Below are 17892 nucleotides of genomic sequence, written 5' to 3'. Positions count from 1 at the left end.
CTTATCTTTTGTCTGATTCTGCTGTTGCTTTTAACTGTTTTTCATTTCTTGTTTTCTGTGGAACAATTATTTCATAATTCTGCAGGTGGGATATATTTAATTCTGCCCATTTTACTAAATATAGGAACTTAATGCCAGCCTACAATACCTGTGTGTTAACTTCTTCAACAGTTTTTAAAATGAATGCAGTGCATGATTGGAACAATGGCCTAGAGACTTTTGTTCTATCTTATTCCATACTTAGTTATCAGATACTAAGTGTGCAGGCAGAGAGACCATTTAGTGGCAGCTGTTGCAGTAGGCTAGGGAAGAGACAATAGTAGCCTAAATAGGGATGATGTCCCAGTGGGGACAGGAAGATTAATGGATTTGTCTGTATTTTTGAGACAAGGCTGACCTTGAACTGTGTAGCCCAGGCTGGTGTTGAACTTGAGGCGATCCTCCTGCCCTCAGCCTTCCAAGTGCTGGGATTATAGGCATGTGCCACCACAGCTAGCCAGTAGATTTTAGATTATGTTTGAGTGAAGAGTTACAGGATTTGATAGCTGATGGGATATGGTCGTGCAAAACTGAGTTGTTACCAAAGGAATGTAGAACTGAATTGTACAGAAGGAGAAATTGGGAATGAATACAGGATTCTAGCTTAAACAGCTGAGTGAATGATAATACTTGCCACTGAGACAGATCTGGAGAAAGACTTGTGGTTTGTTACATGTTGGGTAAATCTTAGGAGAAGAGAGCTATATAAATACTGTATGTATTTGACAGTTCTCACCATATATGAATTGAGTTGAAGCTAAGGGAGTAGTAGGTGACACAGATCAGAGAGAGAATAGACTTCATAGCATGAGAAAAGAGATCTAGAGTAGACTTTTTAGTGATAACAGATTTTTTTCCTTACTAGTAGAAGATAAGCATACCACAAAAACGAAAAAGAAAAAGAAATATAAGAGAAAAAAGAAGAATCATTATGGAGTAAGAAACAGGACATTATAGTGTTACAGAGGGAAGAGCATGTTTTAAAAAAGGAAGGGGGTATGTTTTGTCATATAAATGGGCTTTACTTTTATCAGACATAATCTTAATTTTTCTGCCAAGTTCCATCATGTAATATTTGTTTTAGGATGTTGTACTATTTGTTTAAGATTCATATTTTAAATTGTAACAAGATAATAATCCTGCATAGTGCTTGCTCTAAGCTTTTCATGATAATTCTAATAATTCTGAGTTATGTCTAAAGGTAAAAATAAACTTTTTCTTCCTTAATTCTGGGTATTTTGTCTTAGCTACTAGAGAAAAGTAATCAAGACATCTTCTCAAAGTAGTTCCTTAGTTTAGGTACAGAATGTAATGGATGTAATTTTTAGAAAAACCCAAAATCTTGATATGAGAAGTTTTTAACTGGCAAGTAAATGTAAAGAAACTTTGAACATTCTTGGAAAATTGCATGGTTAATTTTTTTTTGTGTAGTTAATTTTAAGGAAGCATGTTTGAAAAATCTCTTCTGTCTTTTTAGGAGGGAGGAATTGTAGCATCCCTTGTTGATCAGCTAAGCAAGCAAATTATGGCATTTTATATAAGCTTTTTGATGTATAAAATAATAGCTATCTCCTACTGTGCTGAATTTGATATGATTTATGATAATTTTATCAATAAAATTTTTTAATGTGGCAGCTGGATTCAAAGCAAAAACACAGAATGATAGGCTAGTGGAAAAAAGCTATTCTCATTACAGTGGCCCGGAAGCAGTGAGAGAAAGAAGGAGCTGAGTATAATGATACACATTTCCATGACATTGAGGTAGAGGAAGCTGTATGCAAAGAACTCAAAAACTAGATGCTTAAAATATTTGAAAAGATAAAAGAAGAAACATTTACCCAAATGTTTAATGAGCTCGGTGGATTCAATTAAACAGATAAAATGTTTTACTGATAGAGTGTTCAACAAGTTTAAAGAAAAACAATAGATTGTAATTAAACAACGTGATATAAGACATGAATGACTACTTCTGCAAAGAATTAGAATGAAAAAGAAAGCAAGCATGGATAGGTAATATGAAAAATTCAATGGGTAGCAAACTTGACTAACTTGAACATTGTCAGAAATAGATGACAAGGTGAGTGTAGTAGATCATAAACTCAGTAACACCCTAAAAATGATAAGCCACCATGCAAGTTGAATCCAAGAACTTTTCAATGACTTAAAACCACCCTCAGAATTAATAGGAATAAAGAAAAATTTAAAAATGATTAAAAATTTTTTATTCACTGGGCACATAGCAGAAAGTTTTTTAAAACTTGGAAAAGAATTTAGTATTCAATTGTAGGAAGCATATAGGATCCCAGATATCATAACCAGAAAATAACCTCTCCATGACACATCATAATCAGATATCCAGAAATTCAAGAGGCGAGAATACTAAAAGTTGTTAGAGAAAAACTAGAAATAATCCGTAAAGGCAAGACACAAACTTCAAAAGCCAAGAAAGTTTTGTAGTGAATTTTTTCAGTCCCTAAAAGGAAATGATTGTTAACCTAGACCAGTAAGAACAAACCTTTTAGAGCTTTCAAAGATAAAAACAGCCCTGGCATGCTCACCTATACTTTAATATCCTGAAAAATTAGCGTTTGAGATTGACATAGAAGTAAAGACTTTCCACAGCAAGGACCACTAAACCAGCATTGCAGAAAATACTCAAAGACATCTTAGGCAGAGCCAAGGAGGCCATCAATACTAAAGAGCCCAAACCAAAGTATAGATCTAACTGAGAAAAGTTACACAAGAGGAAAATAGTCAAAGGAATCAGCCCTAGAAAAATAATGAAATGTCAGGATTCAATAAACATAAATTTCAGTGGCCTCAACTCCCTATCAGAAGACACAGATGGGGAAACTAGATAAAAAATCCCCAAAATGCAACCATGTATTAACTATAGAAGATGCATCTCATCCAAAAGGAAGTACATAGACCAGAAGTGAAAGGATGAAAAATGATACTCCATTCAACTGGAGCCTGAGCAGAGAGGTCTTATTTTCAGACACAGCAGACTTCACTCCAGAAGTGATCAGAAGGGACAAAGATGGCCACTACCTACCAGTAAAGGAAACAATTAAACAAGAAGAGTTAACAATTGTAAATATATGTGCAACAAATATTGGTGCAGTCAGCCTCATTAAACAAATCTACTAGACACAGAAGGACAGAAAGACATGAATACAGTCATGTACCCTACTCTTAAAATTAGAAAGTCAACCAGACAAATCACAAAGAACTATGAATCAATGTTAAACCATAACCCTGAATCACAACAGTTTTATATGACAACAACAGAATGTGCATTTCCTCAGTGTTATATAGAACTTTTTCAAAATGAACCACAATTTAGACCATGAAGCAAGCTTACGTACAAATAATTAAAATAATGGCCTGCATTATTGCTACTAGATCATAGCATAATGAAACTAGAAGCCAACTGTAAAGCCACAGAAACCTTGCAAACACATGGAGATTAGATAATATGTTACTGAGTAGTCAGTGAGTCATAGAAGAACTCAGGAAAGAAAGAAGAAGTTTCTGAAATCAAATGACAAGCAAAATGTACCAAAACTTAGGGTACACAATGAAAGCAATTCTGATAGGGAAGGTTATAGCTGTAATATGCACACATAAAAAGGATAAAGTGATTCTAAATAAATAACCTATTGAGCATTTCAAGGTCCTAGAAAGACAAGAACCCTCCAAATCTGAAAATAATAGAGAAATTATAAAGATAAGAAATTAATGAAATTGAGATTAAAAAACAATGCAAAAGATCAGTGAATCAGAGTTGGTTCTTTGCATAAGAACGATTTGGGGATGGTTGAAAGAGGAGGGAAGGAGAACTAAAAAAAGTTAAGGTGACATATGTTTGTATAAATTCTCTCATGAGTGTATTTACTGTTTGGGAAAAAAGAATACACACATCCACGTCATACCCACAGCGGCTCAACCCTTAGATCGGACTCCACCTCTGAATACAAGACCTTGGGAGCATTTTGGGAGGGTGGCATTTTAGGTCTATGCCATAGCAATACCTGTTGAAGACTGTAAAGTGACATTTTAGTACTTAATGGCTTTACATGCTTTTTAGTTTTCCATTATCAGAAGATTGAATCCAGGATGTGATGCATGCTGGGTAAACCTTCTACCAAAGAGTTACAAACCGAGCCCTGTGCACTTTAATTGAGAATAGAATTGATTAAAGTTGAAAGAGTCACATGACTATGGGGAAATGTAGTAGAGGGATAGCTATTTTAAAAAGTTTATTCATTTGAAATAAAATAGGAATTAACTTTCATAGGAAAGAAAAATAAGCCAGCCACTTTTAAGTTGTCATGGTAGCTATCAGTATTGAATTGTATGTTGATATTTACCATGATAAAAAGTTGCTCATTTCAAAGGATTAGTTTTACATAAAAAACATGCACTTATATTTTAGCAGTGGCCATTAAGGATTGATCTATAAATTAGTGCAGGGCTTCAAAATATGATTTATTATATGTTGGTTTTGTCATCTCTCATAAATCTACAGTCATCTTAGACAGAAGTAAGGGAAGAAGCTCACTCATGTCTGTCAGTAGGCCTCCATGCACCTCCTTCCAAGTTATGGTATACTCACTTGGCTGTAGCAGCTTTGCTAGGTCTAGCCCTGTGCTTCCTTACAAGACTACTCTGAAAACGGCAGCTTGATTGTCCCAAAGCAAGATAGCCAAAAGACAGGAAGGTAAATGGAAACCACTGTCTTTTAACTACTTTTGGAAATGGCATCCCATTACGTCTGCCAAATTTTTTTCTTGAGAAATGAGTCACCAAATCTAGTCCACACTCAAGAGGTGATTATACAGGGCCCCAATACAGGAAATGGGATTATTATGGACTATTTTAGAGCCTGCTTGCCACATTTCCCAATACTTAAAACTTTGTTATAGAATCATTTCATAAAGCAAGAAGCTAATGAAGAAAACCCAAAATATAAAAATAGTTTTTCTGCTAGAACAGATTTTACTTGCTTAGCGTCCTTCACTTTCAGCTTTTCACAACAGCTTTGATATTAGTGTCTCAGCCATCAAATGTCAGTCAAGGATGTGGATATATTCTGTTTTTCTCATAATTTTGTTTTAGAATTTGTCAGCAGTTGCAATTCTAAGAGTCTGTCAGAGTCAGACATGGGCAAAGGTTGCAGCAATATTTCTGGCCATGTTTAAAATCTGAGGAGCTTTGTGAATTAATGTAAATCTAATAGAATGACTTATTTTATAGATAGAATTAATATACTAGTGTGATGATTATAGTGGTTTATTTGCTGTTTGGAATACTTCATTTACTACCTTCAAATCATACATATTTGTTAAAAATCGTAAATGTAAGCCGGGCTAGGTGGTGTACCCTTTTAAGGCTGAACCTAGTGTGAGCAAGTTAGTGATTTAATGAGACAGTGTCTCAAAAGTAAAATAGGACTGGAGAGGAAACTCAGTTTAAGAGCCTAAGTTTAATCTCCAGTACTGTGCTGCAAAAAAAAAATCATGAGTGTATAGTGGCATTTCAATTCAGTTTTAACATAAATGGGTTCTTGTGGCTCTTTGCTGCTGTAAACTAGTTCCTAGTATCATTAACATACATTATGTTTCTTAATCCTACAATATGAAGACTATAGTTTCAATGTAATAGTAATATAAACAAAAACTTAAATGAAGTTTAGATTGTAATGAGTTCTTTTAGTCCTTAGACTACATTCCACTAAAGATATACAATCATATGAGAATAATCCTTTTTCTGGTTATGTTAATACTTTGATGTATGTCTGAATTCTAGACATTATTTCTAAATGCCTTACTTATAGTTCAGTTAACCCTTACAATTTCCCCATGAAATAGATTCAGTTGTTACCTTGTCTTGTAGATGAATGTAATTTTGCTGTTGTGATTTTAGATTAATTTGGGTTAATAAGGAAATAATAACAGTTTTTGTTTCTTTATGGGTTGGTATAGGAAGAAGTAGTGGAATAAATTGAGGGAAAGGAAATTTTTGATGCAGAAATGAGACAGTTTTTGCAACTACACAGGGATATAAGGCACAATAAACTCAGTGCATTTTAGTCAGATGTACTTAACAAAAAGCAAAGAATTAATCTTAAATTGCTTTTTTGTAACTAATATGCCTGCTAGGGCTTTTTCTCTATGGATGATAGTGAGAGGGGTGGTCTAGATAAGAAAAGTCAGATAATGCAAGATACTATACACAAATTCTCTGACAAATGAAAAGAGCTAAAAAGAATACAGTTTCTGCTTGACATAGTGGCACATGCATATAATCGCAGTACTCCCAAGCTGAAGCAGGAGGACTGCTGTGAGTTACAAGCGAGATTGTGTGTGTGTATGTGTGTGTGTGTGTGTGTGTGTCTGTATGTGTGTATGTGTGTGTGTGACAATTTCTTTAAATAAATTAATAGGTAAAGTTATACTTTTTTTTTAACCTTACTTTGGTTAATTGATTGTATTTGTGTATGTCTATATAAATACATGTAAGTATTCTACTCATGAGCTGTCAATAATATCACTTGAATATGTGCAAATATATGTATAATGTTAACATCTGTTGTACTGTTAACAGAATTCCAAATCCAAGTTATACATGGAGAAAAATTTCTGCAGCCACATTACCTTACAGAATTTTAAGTCTTAATGGAGAATTAGAAATAATGTATCTGAAATCTTCAAAACAAATTGTAATGTTCAGGGCAGGGAAATTGGATACTGCATTTTAACTTAAGCAGTTTTTTTTAATATAATAAGTTCACATTGATTGATATTATAAAGTAACTTTTCATTAATGAAATGCTTGATTTGGGTTTTGATTGCTAAGCAGTGCTTTTATTGATGAATGTGATAATTATTAGTGTTCATTCAGGATATTTTGAAATAGGGTGTCCCCATTCTTTGGAATTTTTTGGGAAGCTTTTCTGATAAAATTCATCAAAGTTGGGCCAGGGATTTAGCTCAGCAGCATAAGCGCCTGCCTGGGAAGCATGAGGTTGTGAGTTCGATCCCTGGTACCAAAAACAAACAAACAAACACCCCCCCCCCCAAAAAAAAAACCTATTTTAAAAAATTCATTTTTAAATGAGTATGGAATGGTAACAAAATGTGGCTTTCAGTGTCAGTCTCTTAAGTGGCCCTTTGGTCACCTTAAAGTATTTCCAAGATGTTCTAATTCTCTTGAATTGTTTTTCAGATGCCATTGATTCTAAGTTCATATGCTCAAATTTAAACAGTGACTACGTTTGTTATAAATAAAAATGAAAAATTATCATTTAATTTCTATCATTTCTTTTATACTAGCTGATACCGTTAGGGAAAAATGCATGAATTACTGTTCCTGTTTCTATATTATCAGTATAAACTTGTAAGTTCTTTTACTTTTCAGTGACTAGAAGTTAAGGAAAAATTCAGTTAATTAGATGACCTTTTCAAAATATTTATTTTTTAGGGGCTGGGGATTTAGCTCAGCGTCATAAGCGCCTGCCTTGCAAGCAGGCAGTCGTGAGTTCGATGCCCGGTACCGATAAAAAGGAAAAAGACAAAAAAAAAAAAAAAAAAGAATATTTTTATAATACAAGCAGGGATGGAAGTCTATAATAATAGTCTGTTATCTGTTGCTATAATAAAATAACTGAAGCTGGGTATTTTATAAAGAAAAGTGTTTATTTAGTTTACTGATTTATAAATTAAAGTCCACAATTCTGGACTTTCTGTTGAGAGCCTCAGGAGATCATTTGAGATAGGAAATCAGGAACCAGATCATAAGAAGGGATGATGACACCCCCCCTCCCCCTCCGTGCTTTTTTCCTCATTGCCTCAGGTGATCCCCACGTACCCTTGGAGAATACTGAACCCCATCCCAGAGGACTTCCTTTCTCTTTCTTTTTTTTTTTTTTTCCTCTCATCTTTTTCCTTTTTATCGGTACCGGAGATCGAACTCACGACTGCCTGCTTGCAAGGCAGGCGCTTATGCCGTTGAGCTAAATCTCCAGCCCAGGACTTCCTTTCTCTTCTTGAGTTTCTGGTTGCACATTTGGGAACCTCACATGGTTCAGTATGGAAGTTTCCTATGGGTTCTACAGTGCCCTACACTCCCTACAGGGAAACCCTCCAGAGTCCTTCCATGTACCCAGTTTCTTCTTCTGATCCCTGGATGGTTATGCTTGCTTCTGTTGGGGTGGGGTGGGGTAAATCAGGAGCTCCCTGTTACAGAGGCCACTCACGTGTCCAGGTTTTTTAAGTGCTACCACTTCTCATGTCAACTTACTTTTCTCTTTATACCTAACTCCATAGTGCCCTCTCTCATGGGTCCACCTTTTGGAAGTTCACCATTGAAGTGCCAGTAGTTAGGTCAGCCTGGCCCTGGAGCAGGGCCTGGGAGGCCTGCAGAAAGTGAGGCTGACTTTTGGGCTGAAGAGGGGCACACAGAGCCTAGCACAGCAGTCTTCATCTTTTTATAGCAACTTCTGCCATGAATCCCTTCTGAGGGCGGTCACCTAATGAGGTCACTGAGGTGGTTCTGCCATCTTGCCACATTGCCACACAGAGGACTGTTACCAGTGAACTCGAGATGGGTAGGAGGGTATTCCAACTACATTAGACCAAAGCAGTGAACAGAGAACAGCCTTGTCACTTAAAAATGACATTTATTGTTATACTCTTAAGGCTCAGATTTATAGGCAAATGAATATTAACTTACCTAATGAAATGTATGTCTTAAAATTAAATACAAATGTAATAAAAATCATAACCAGTGTGCTGTCAAGCTTTTCTAAATACAAATATTACCTCATAACAAGATCGAAATGTAAGATTTTTATTAAAATTACATTTTGAATTTTTGTGGAATAATGATTTTGTAAGCTATTTTATCCTCTTTGTTTTTTTGCAAGGCAGTTCAGACTGGCCTTGACTTCACTATGTAGCACAGGCTGGCCTCAAACTTGGAGCAGTCCTCCTGCCTCAGTCTCCCTTGTGTTGGGATTACAGGTGTGTGCTGCCATACACATCTTTTCCTGTTTACTCTAAAAGGAAAAGTTTTACACATTTTCTTTGCATAGGATGAAGAATCATGAAACAACAAATTTCTTGACAGTAGCATGTGTTTAATAGCATATGATATAAAGGAGTTCAGAGCTATCTACTATCTACTAACAGGCATTGATGTTTGAAGTCATTGCTGTGGCACATTAAAATAAGCATGATTTATATATTAAGTTAAAGATATATCTTCATGTAAATTTGAAGATAAGAAAATTCTGTTGAAGTTGTTTTCCGTTTTGATTAGAAATTTTTCTTTAAATGGCAGGTTCATTTTTAGGTGACCATAAAAATTTATTTAAAATTGTATTTCTTCCCTTTGTGCAAGTATATAAGTTATAATCAGCATTATCAGTGGCTGGCATGCTTTTATGTGTATACATAGTTGTTAATAGGTAAAAAATAGTTGTTTAAAAGACTTCTACAATGATAAATGGGAATTGCATTCTTTTAATGTGAGTTCTAATAGCTCACCAAGACGAATGCTAAAGTTCAGTGAACAATAGCTAGTTAAGAAATGGGAGGTTTCTAAACTGGGCATAGTGGCGCATGCCTGTAATCTTAGCACTTGGAAGCCTGATGAAGGAGGATCATTGCACGTTCAAGACCAGCCTGAGCTATGAAGAGAGAGAGAGAAAAAGAAATGAGAGATTTTGATCAACTCTTGTGGTACTAATCTGAAAATGTAATGGCAATGTTTCAGTGAAATGGGATAGTTTGACAGTTGGTTTTTTTGTTGGATGTTAACATAGAACTGCCATTATGGTGGACATTTAAAGATGAAACCATTCAAATATTTTCCTTATGATTTTGATAGTGACAGAAGTTTCTGTTGACACTGTAGTTACAAATTGTTTCTGTATTTGCTTTTGTGTGTTTATGTATCTGGTAAATTTTCAGCCTTTTCTCTGTAGTTCTGTGTGTACTAATAATCTCCAATAAAATAAAATAACCTTCTTATATTCTGATAGAGAAGAAAAAACTGGATCACTTACCAGTAACTGGAGTTCTCCTATTGGGTAATCTCCACAGATCCACATTCTTTGAAGTTATTGAGAATGCCTCGAGGACCAAGGAACCGTTGAAATTTCCAATGTCTGGAAGGTAAGCAAGTGCACTGAAGCATGTCTCTAGCTTCTTCCAAACCCCTCCCTGCCACGTTCTCACCTGTGCATCTGTACTGCATGCCCCTCAGTTCCTGTGGAGGCCATCAGGAAGATTCTCCTGCTGGACAGAAGGCAAGAGGTGGATCTGTGAGGGAAAAGACCCAATAGGAGAACTCAAGTCACTGGTAAGTAATCTAGTTTTCACAAACTTGAGAATTTTTTCTCAAATTTCTTCTCTTTTGGAGAACCTCCTGTTCATTTGCTAGAGAGAAAACAAGCTGTGTGGAATAGCTTTTTGTATTTGATGTGGATTAAAAAGTTACTGTATGTGGATGATATACCAAACTATTAATAGCTGTAGAAATAAAAATATGACTAATTTTCAAATGTATGATTCACATAACTTTCTAAAATATGTTTATTAGGTTTTGGTAAATAGCATGATAACACTAAAGCAATGTAGAGAAGCTGTATGTTGAATTCTTTTATAAATATCAGTGATGTTTATTGAAGTACATGTACTGTAAAATTTACACACAGAATAATTGGTTGAATTATTCTGGCATAGTAGCACCCTATAGTAAGAATAGTTTTATGTTAATCGGTTAGTACTTGCGCGCGCGCGCGCGCGTGTGTGTGTGTGTGTGTGTGTGTGTGTGTGTGTGGTACTGGGGATGGAACCCAGTGCCTTGTGCATATTGAGTGTGAGCTCTACCACAACTGAGCTGCATCCACCATTTGGTCAGCACTTTTAGCCCTTTTTTTTTGTCTTTTTCCTTTATTGGTACCGGGGATTGAACTCATGACTGCCTCCTTGCAAGGCAGGCGCTCATGCCACTGAGCTAAATCCCCAGCCCCCTGATCAGCACTTTTTAATGATGTAGTTTTCAGTGTGTCTTTTAACTACATTGAAGATCTATTTGAGAACTAATGGCGGGTATGTGGAAATTATATTTACCACTTCTTTGTTTATAATGAAAGGCTTTATTGATACAAAGTATAATAGAATTAGTTTAGTTTATTCTGCAGATAATTTCTTGAGTTGACATATACATGATAGAATTAGACCTTGTTTCCCATTTCTGTTTGATTGTGCCTTTTTTATTGCAAGATGATTATTCTGAAAAGGATTTAAAATTTTTTTTCAGTTTTTATTTTTTCTTTTACGCATTTTTTTATGATTGTGCATTTTTTATTGCTAGATGGTTATTCTGAAAATGATTTAAAATTTTTTTTCAATTTTTTTCTTTTATGCATTTCTTTTTATCATTTTCTTTTTTTAATTTTAAAAAGCAAAACAAAAAAAGGATAGAAATGATACACAATTTCAAAAAAATTGTAAGAAATTAACACTAAGTATATTGCATATTGTTATAGTTGTTCAGGTTACAAGATTTAGGCATAAAAATGATCAAACAGCAAAAGCACAGACTGTTATACACACACACACACACACACACACACACACACATATGTATACCTATATACATATCATCTTTTCCCTTCTTCCTTTTCTCCTTTTCCCATCTCATTGTTCTTTTCTTTTGAGTACTTTCTTTCCCTTTCATTATCACAATATCTATTGTACTTTTTTTTTTTTTACATTTGGATTTTACTACTCTTTCAGATTTGTTTTTTTTACACTATGGAGACAATATTTACAAACATCTCTTTGATTTATCTCATTTAGGAGTAAGGTCTCAGGTTGCCTCCATTTTTACCTATAAAAAGCCTCGAGATTATCCTTCTTTATAGCTAATGTTCCACTGTACAAAAATACCACATCTTTTTTATCCATTCCACAACTTATGAGCATTTGGGTTGTTTCCAAGATTTAGCTATTACAAATTATGCTACTATAAACATGGATGCACACATATTGCTGTGCCATGACATTTTCAATTTTTCTGGGAAAATATTCAGAAGGGAAATAGCTGGATTGAATGGGACTTATAATCCTAATTTTTTGAGGAATCTTCACACTGATTGTCACAGTGGTTGCACCAGTCTACACTCCCACCAACAGTAGAGAAGGGTTCCTTTTTCCCCACAGCCCTGCCAACATTTGTTAATGTTTGCATTTTTTGTGGGGGTAGGTACATGTACAAGATGCATGTTAATTCTTTTTTCAATACCCTCCCCATTTCTTGGTCTCCTCTTTTGCAAAAGATCTATCTCTCTCCTATTAATTACCTTTTTTTCCTCTTTATTTATATTTTGGGTTTCTCATATAAGAGAAACCATATGGTGTTTAAGCTTGTATCTGATTTATTTCACTTCACATTATGGTCTCAAGGAGTACTTACTTTCCTATCAGTAACTCATCGTATTATATAGCAGAGTAGTACTCCATTGTGTATAAAACCACACTTTATCCCTTCATCTGTTGATGGGCATACAGACTGTTTCAAAAAGATTTAGTTGTTATGAATTGTGCTGGTATAAACGTGGGTATGCATTGTATCATTTTTAATACGATGCCTTTAACTTTTGGGAAGATACCTAAAAGGGGAATAGGTCAAATGGAATTTCTAGTTTTAATTTTTGGAGGAATCTCCACACTGATTTCCATAGTTGGTTGTACTAGTTTACATTCCCACCAACGTTGTAGAAGGGTTTCTTTCTTCCCCAACCCCAGCCTCTCCAGGGGTTTTTTGTTTTTTTGTTTATGTGGATTTTTAAAAATGGCTTTTTGAGACAGGGTCTTCCTATGTAATTCAGGCTAGCTTTGAACTCAGTTTGTAACCTAGGATGGCCTGAAACTAGCGGCCATCCTCCTGCCTTGGTCTCCTGTGTACTAGGATTATAGTATTCATTATTATTTGATTTCTTGATTAAAGTCATTCTTTTGACAGTAAGGTATTTCATTGTGGTTTTAATTTACATTTCTCTAATGGCCAGAGATGTTGAGCATTTTTTCATGTATTTAGTGGCCATCTGTAGTTCTTCTGTTAAATGTGTACTCATTTTTTGTGAGTATACATTGCCCTTTTTTTGATAGGATCTTTTATTTTGGGGGAATCTAATTTCTTAAAAGTTTTTGTATATTGTGGATATTAGTCCTCTGTCTGAGGAGTAGCTGAAAAGTCTTTTCCCCATGCTTTAGGTTGTGTCTTCACTCTGTTGGTTGTTTCCTGTGCAAAATCTTTCAAATGTGAACCCATTTGTTGGTTCTCAATGATGTGCTTCCTTGGCAGCACATATACTAAAATTGATTCTTAATGTTATTTCTTGTATGATTGCGGATCTGTTCAGAAAGTCCTTGCTGGGCTGGGGATTTAGCTCAGTGGCTCAAGTACTTGTCTTATAAGCGTGAGGTCAGGAGTTTGATCCCTGGTACAAAAACAAACAAACAAAAAAAGCCAATAAAGCAAAACAAAAACCACAAAAAGCAAGTCCTTGCCTACACCTGTGTCTTTTGTAGTTTCGCCTATTTTATCTTCCAGTAGATTGTGTGTTTCTGTTTTAATATTTAGATCTTTGATCCATTTTGATTTTAGTTTAGTATGGTGATATTCAGTCTTTTGCATGTGGAAAGCTAATTTTCCTAGCACTATTGAAGAGGGTGTCTTTCTTCCAGTATATGTGTTTTTGGCCTTTAAAAGGGCTTTCTTTTTAAGCACATAGAGCCTGTAGTGATGTAACATGATGGCTATTTTGTTAAAATTTTCATCCATTTGCTGATATTTAAGGCATAATTTCTTGAGAATGTCCTAATTCATGTATTGTGCTTACTACAATGTCTCATAGCACATAGTAAATAGTCTCCTTTGCTTGTTTTTGCCTGTACACTGATCTTAAACATTTCTGTGGTTATAGTTATTTATACGACACAGCTTACCCATTAGATACTAGCTTCAGGTTGTATCTGAAGCTGTTACTTTCTTTTTTTAATATCAACCTACTCTTAAACTGAGTTGTGTCCTCACTGAGAGCAAGGATAGGATTTTGTTTTGTTTTGAAACAGAATCTTGCTGTGTAGTCTTAAGGTGGCCTCAAATTTTCAATCTTCTTGCTTCAGCCATCTGAATGTTGAGATTACAGGTGTGTGTTGTCATGTTCTACAAAGATAAGATTTATGTTTTTTGTATTCAGCTCTAATCATTAGTGACTAAGATTAAATCATGCCCACTGAAAAATAAGTTTTCCATTTGGATTAACACAAATACTTAGCAGTTTTTCACGGATAAAGAGGTTTATTTGTCTTATAAATACTATGTGCTCTTTTTTTCCCCTGGAGAATAATGTTTTTCCTTTAAAATTATACAGTGATATTCTATTAATTCTACTCGGTGTAATAACTTCTATGGCACATAAAAATAGCATAGAGTTTTGACAGTGTTCATCAGAATAGCTTTACTTTAAGACTGCTATGTAGTGTTAAACGAACTGGAAATTTAGTACACTGTAGTTGATTTTTAAGGCTTAGATGTCTTAGATTATTACTTGATTTTCAAAAGTGCTTATTTTTAAGGACACCTGTCTTACAGAGGATTAAATGAAATATAATGTTAAGATACGTGAAAGATGTTCTTTGACGTATTTTTTCTTCTAAATAGTTACCAGAGAAATAATGCAGTCCAAGATAAAGAACATTTCATCAAATGATTTAACTGTGAAGTTTGAGTTTGTGACTGCACAGCTATGTATGATTCTCCTAAATCTCATAGTTTGGTGTGATAGTGATGCCATAGGTGTACCCACAGTGCCCCTATTCTTTGAAAACATATGCTGATAGTGAAGTATCTTGGTAGGGTTAGAAGAAAGGCAGGGGTAGCTAGATGTGGTTGGTGTATGCTTGGAATCCCAGCTCTCCAGAGGCTAAAGCAAGAGAATTGCGCTGAGTACTATGCCAGCCTCGGCTTCGTAGTGAGCTCCAAGTCAGCCTGGACTACATGGCGAGACCTTGTCTCAAAAATCCAAAGCAAAATCATGAAATAAAAGGAAAAAGGTATGTGGATGTTTCATTGTGGCATGCATGGGTTGTGCAAGGCGAGAGGGTAAGAAAGCAAATGTAAATATTGATAACTTTGAGTTCATGTTGAAAGATATATGCATATTCATTTTACTTTGAACTTTTCTGTGACTTTGAAATTTTAAAAAGCTGCAAAAGTATTTATAAAGGAGCTTCATTGTGCTTCAGCTTTTGTGATTCTAAAGTGGGAGTGACAGAACCTATCCCTCCCACGCCTGGATGTAGATAGACACAGTAGGATGACACCTGCAAAAAAGCATCCAGGAGAAAGCTTCTGACGCTGACGTGGGTTTTGTTTTGTTTTGTCTTGTCATTAAAGAAGAGCTTTATGATGGAGACCTTTTCAAGCATATTTTACCTAAAAGCTTCTTAAAATGTAACTATTCTCTTTTTATAATTAGGGATTATGATTTAATAAGATCAGCATTTTAAGAAGTAAATATAATTGAAATCTCAAAAATAAATATAATTGTAATGTAATTCCATAAATGAGAAAAATAGACATAGCTGAGGAGAGAAGTTATTAATTTGGAGAAAGCAATAGAATTCTTCCAGGGCAGCACAGGGAGATAAAGAAATGAAAAATAGGGAAGAAAAACTAAGATAACTTACATGGTAGACTGAGAAGCTCTAACATGTGTCTAATTGAGTTTCAGAAGTGAGAACACAGTAGTATAGAAACATTACTGAGGTAAAAATTGATTAAGAATTTTCAACAGTTAAAAAATGAAACTGGGGAGGATGACAGTATGCAATATAACAAATGTGGGGGATTTCCCTCTATCTTGTCTTTGAAGTCAAATGTTTTCACGGTTTTGATTTGTTCTTATTAATTGTTTTGCTCTATTCAACAACAAAAGAAGAATGGAACTAGGTGCAGTAATATGAACCTATAATCTCAGCTAGTAGAGAGACTGAGGCAGGGGGATCTCTTAATCACCAAAGTTTGAAGCCAGCCTGGGCAACACAGTGAAACTTTGCATCAAAATCAAACAAAAGTGGAAATTATATAATGATTAGTATAGAATTACACTAAAAATATTGAATCAAATCTTGAGAGATGCAAGAAAAGTGTTTGGGATAAGTTTATGATCATATATATATATATATATATATATGTATATATATATTAGATTAAAAGATAAAATCTTTTGAAAAATAAGCCAGTTATTGAACTAAACCAAACCAAATACCCTTAAAAGAGAGTCAAACCAAAGAAGGAAGAGACAGGGAGTAATAAAAATTAAAACAATTTGATAACATACAAAATGATGTGCAACATTAAAAGTATCGTTACCAAGTCCAGGTTGGTTCTTTTCAGGCTGTTCTGGAAGTATTCCTCAGGAAAAGCAGAGGTGACACAAGTAATACAGTTTGAAAAGAAATATATGAGTATAATATTGATTTTCATATACAAAACCATGAATTTATATACATAAATATTAAAATAAAGATAAAAGTCCTTTTTAATAAGAAAAAATCTTTTCAAATTTGACTCTACAAGGCAAAAAAAAAAGCAATGTGGGAGCAAGGCCAGCATTCAGATTTGCAATACCCATTTGAAAAATTAAAAAAATTCACAGAGTTCCCAGATTTTACTGAAAAACCTAAAATTAGACATGAATAAAAAGTAGGACTATATTTGTGGGTAGAAAATTTATTTAATAATGTACCACCAAAGTTCCTTCTCTGATTATATGAAGTTAAAAACAGTAGTCCCAGTGGGATTTTTTTGTAAATGCCTGAGTACAAAACTAAAGACACAAGAATAACCAAGATAAGTATAGAAGAAAAAGAATGAAAAAGAACTTGTGGTGTGGATATCAAGACTCACTTAAAAACTGCAGTAGAGTAGGCTGTTGCAGAGCAGTAAGAAAGAGCAAGGTGTTATGTACAGCATGGAATGAATTTTCTAGACTTAATGCTGAGTGAATATGTGAGATTATCATACAAGATTACCTTATTTACTTATAGGAAGCTCAAAAATTTGATCTGTGATGATAACAGGCACAGCTGTGGACTTAGATGCATGGTTATGATTAGGAAAGGTCGGGGAAAACCTTCTGGTGTGTGATGGATGTTACTGTCTTGGTCAGAACTGAGTCACGAGGGAGTATATGAAATACTTTAAAATCAGATGGTGCACTCAGTAATTATATGCCATATGTAAGTTACACCCCAGTTTTAAAAAGTGAGAATTAATGATATTTGAAGGAGTATAGTACTGGGAAAAAACGTAACAGAAGAGTTCAGAAATGGATCCTTACATATTTAGAGAACTGGCAAATGATGGAGATGGTGCTTCCTGTCAGTAAGGAAGAATATTGAATTAATTTTTATATGGAAGAAAAACTAGATCTCTACTATGAATCATACATAAAAATAAATTTTAATTGACTTAAATAATAAGCATCAAAAACCATTTTTGAAAGAGAGGAAAATATAGAAGAATATTTAACTTACAGATAGTAAGAGATACCATAAAACCAAATTAAGAGATAACTACCATGAATTGGAGTAGATCTGTATAATATCTTTAATATCCAATGGATTTTTTTTCTATTTTGAGACAAAGTCTAACTATATGTAGTTTACGCTGGTCCTGAACTCGTTGTGTAGCCCATGCTGATACTGAACTCACAGTGATTCTCCCCTTGGCTTCATGATTTCTGGTATTATTGGTGTGAGCCTGTAC

At 34.6% G+C, this 17892-nt stretch overlaps 1 protein-coding gene across 6 annotated transcripts in view; it reads left to right on the top strand.

Moving 5' to 3' along the window:
* The window catches only part of Yaf2 (YY1 associated factor 2), a 99072-nt gene that overhangs the window by 15857 nt on the left and 65323 nt on the right, over positions 1-17892 (top strand). The window contains exons 4-5 of one of the 6 annotated variants that reach the window (XR_010049210.1): positions 10149-10220; positions 10312-10381. The exons of 3 other annotated variants lie outside the window; for them this stretch is intronic. Coding sequence is in view for 1 of the 3 variants with exons in the window: in XM_063254567.1 (XP_063110637.1) it covers positions 10149-10220 (72 nt within the window). In the remaining 2 variants the exon portion in view is untranslated. Of the gene's footprint in view, positions 1-10087; positions 10221-10311; positions 10382-17892 lie in introns of those variants that run through there. 2 more of the 6 variants (XR_010049211.1, XM_063254567.1) reach the window with 2 other exon arrangements.

The sequence above is a fragment of the Cavia porcellus genome, unplaced genomic scaffold, assembly GCF_034190915.1.
Source record: "Cavia porcellus strain 051 isolate PalLab524CR breed Dunkin Hartley unplaced genomic scaffold, mCavPor4.1 scaffold_8, whole genome shotgun sequence".
In the NCBI taxonomy this organism is placed as follows: domain Eukaryota; kingdom Metazoa; phylum Chordata; class Mammalia; order Rodentia; family Caviidae; genus Cavia; species Cavia porcellus.
This window is presented reverse-complemented; position numbering and strand designations above follow the sequence as displayed.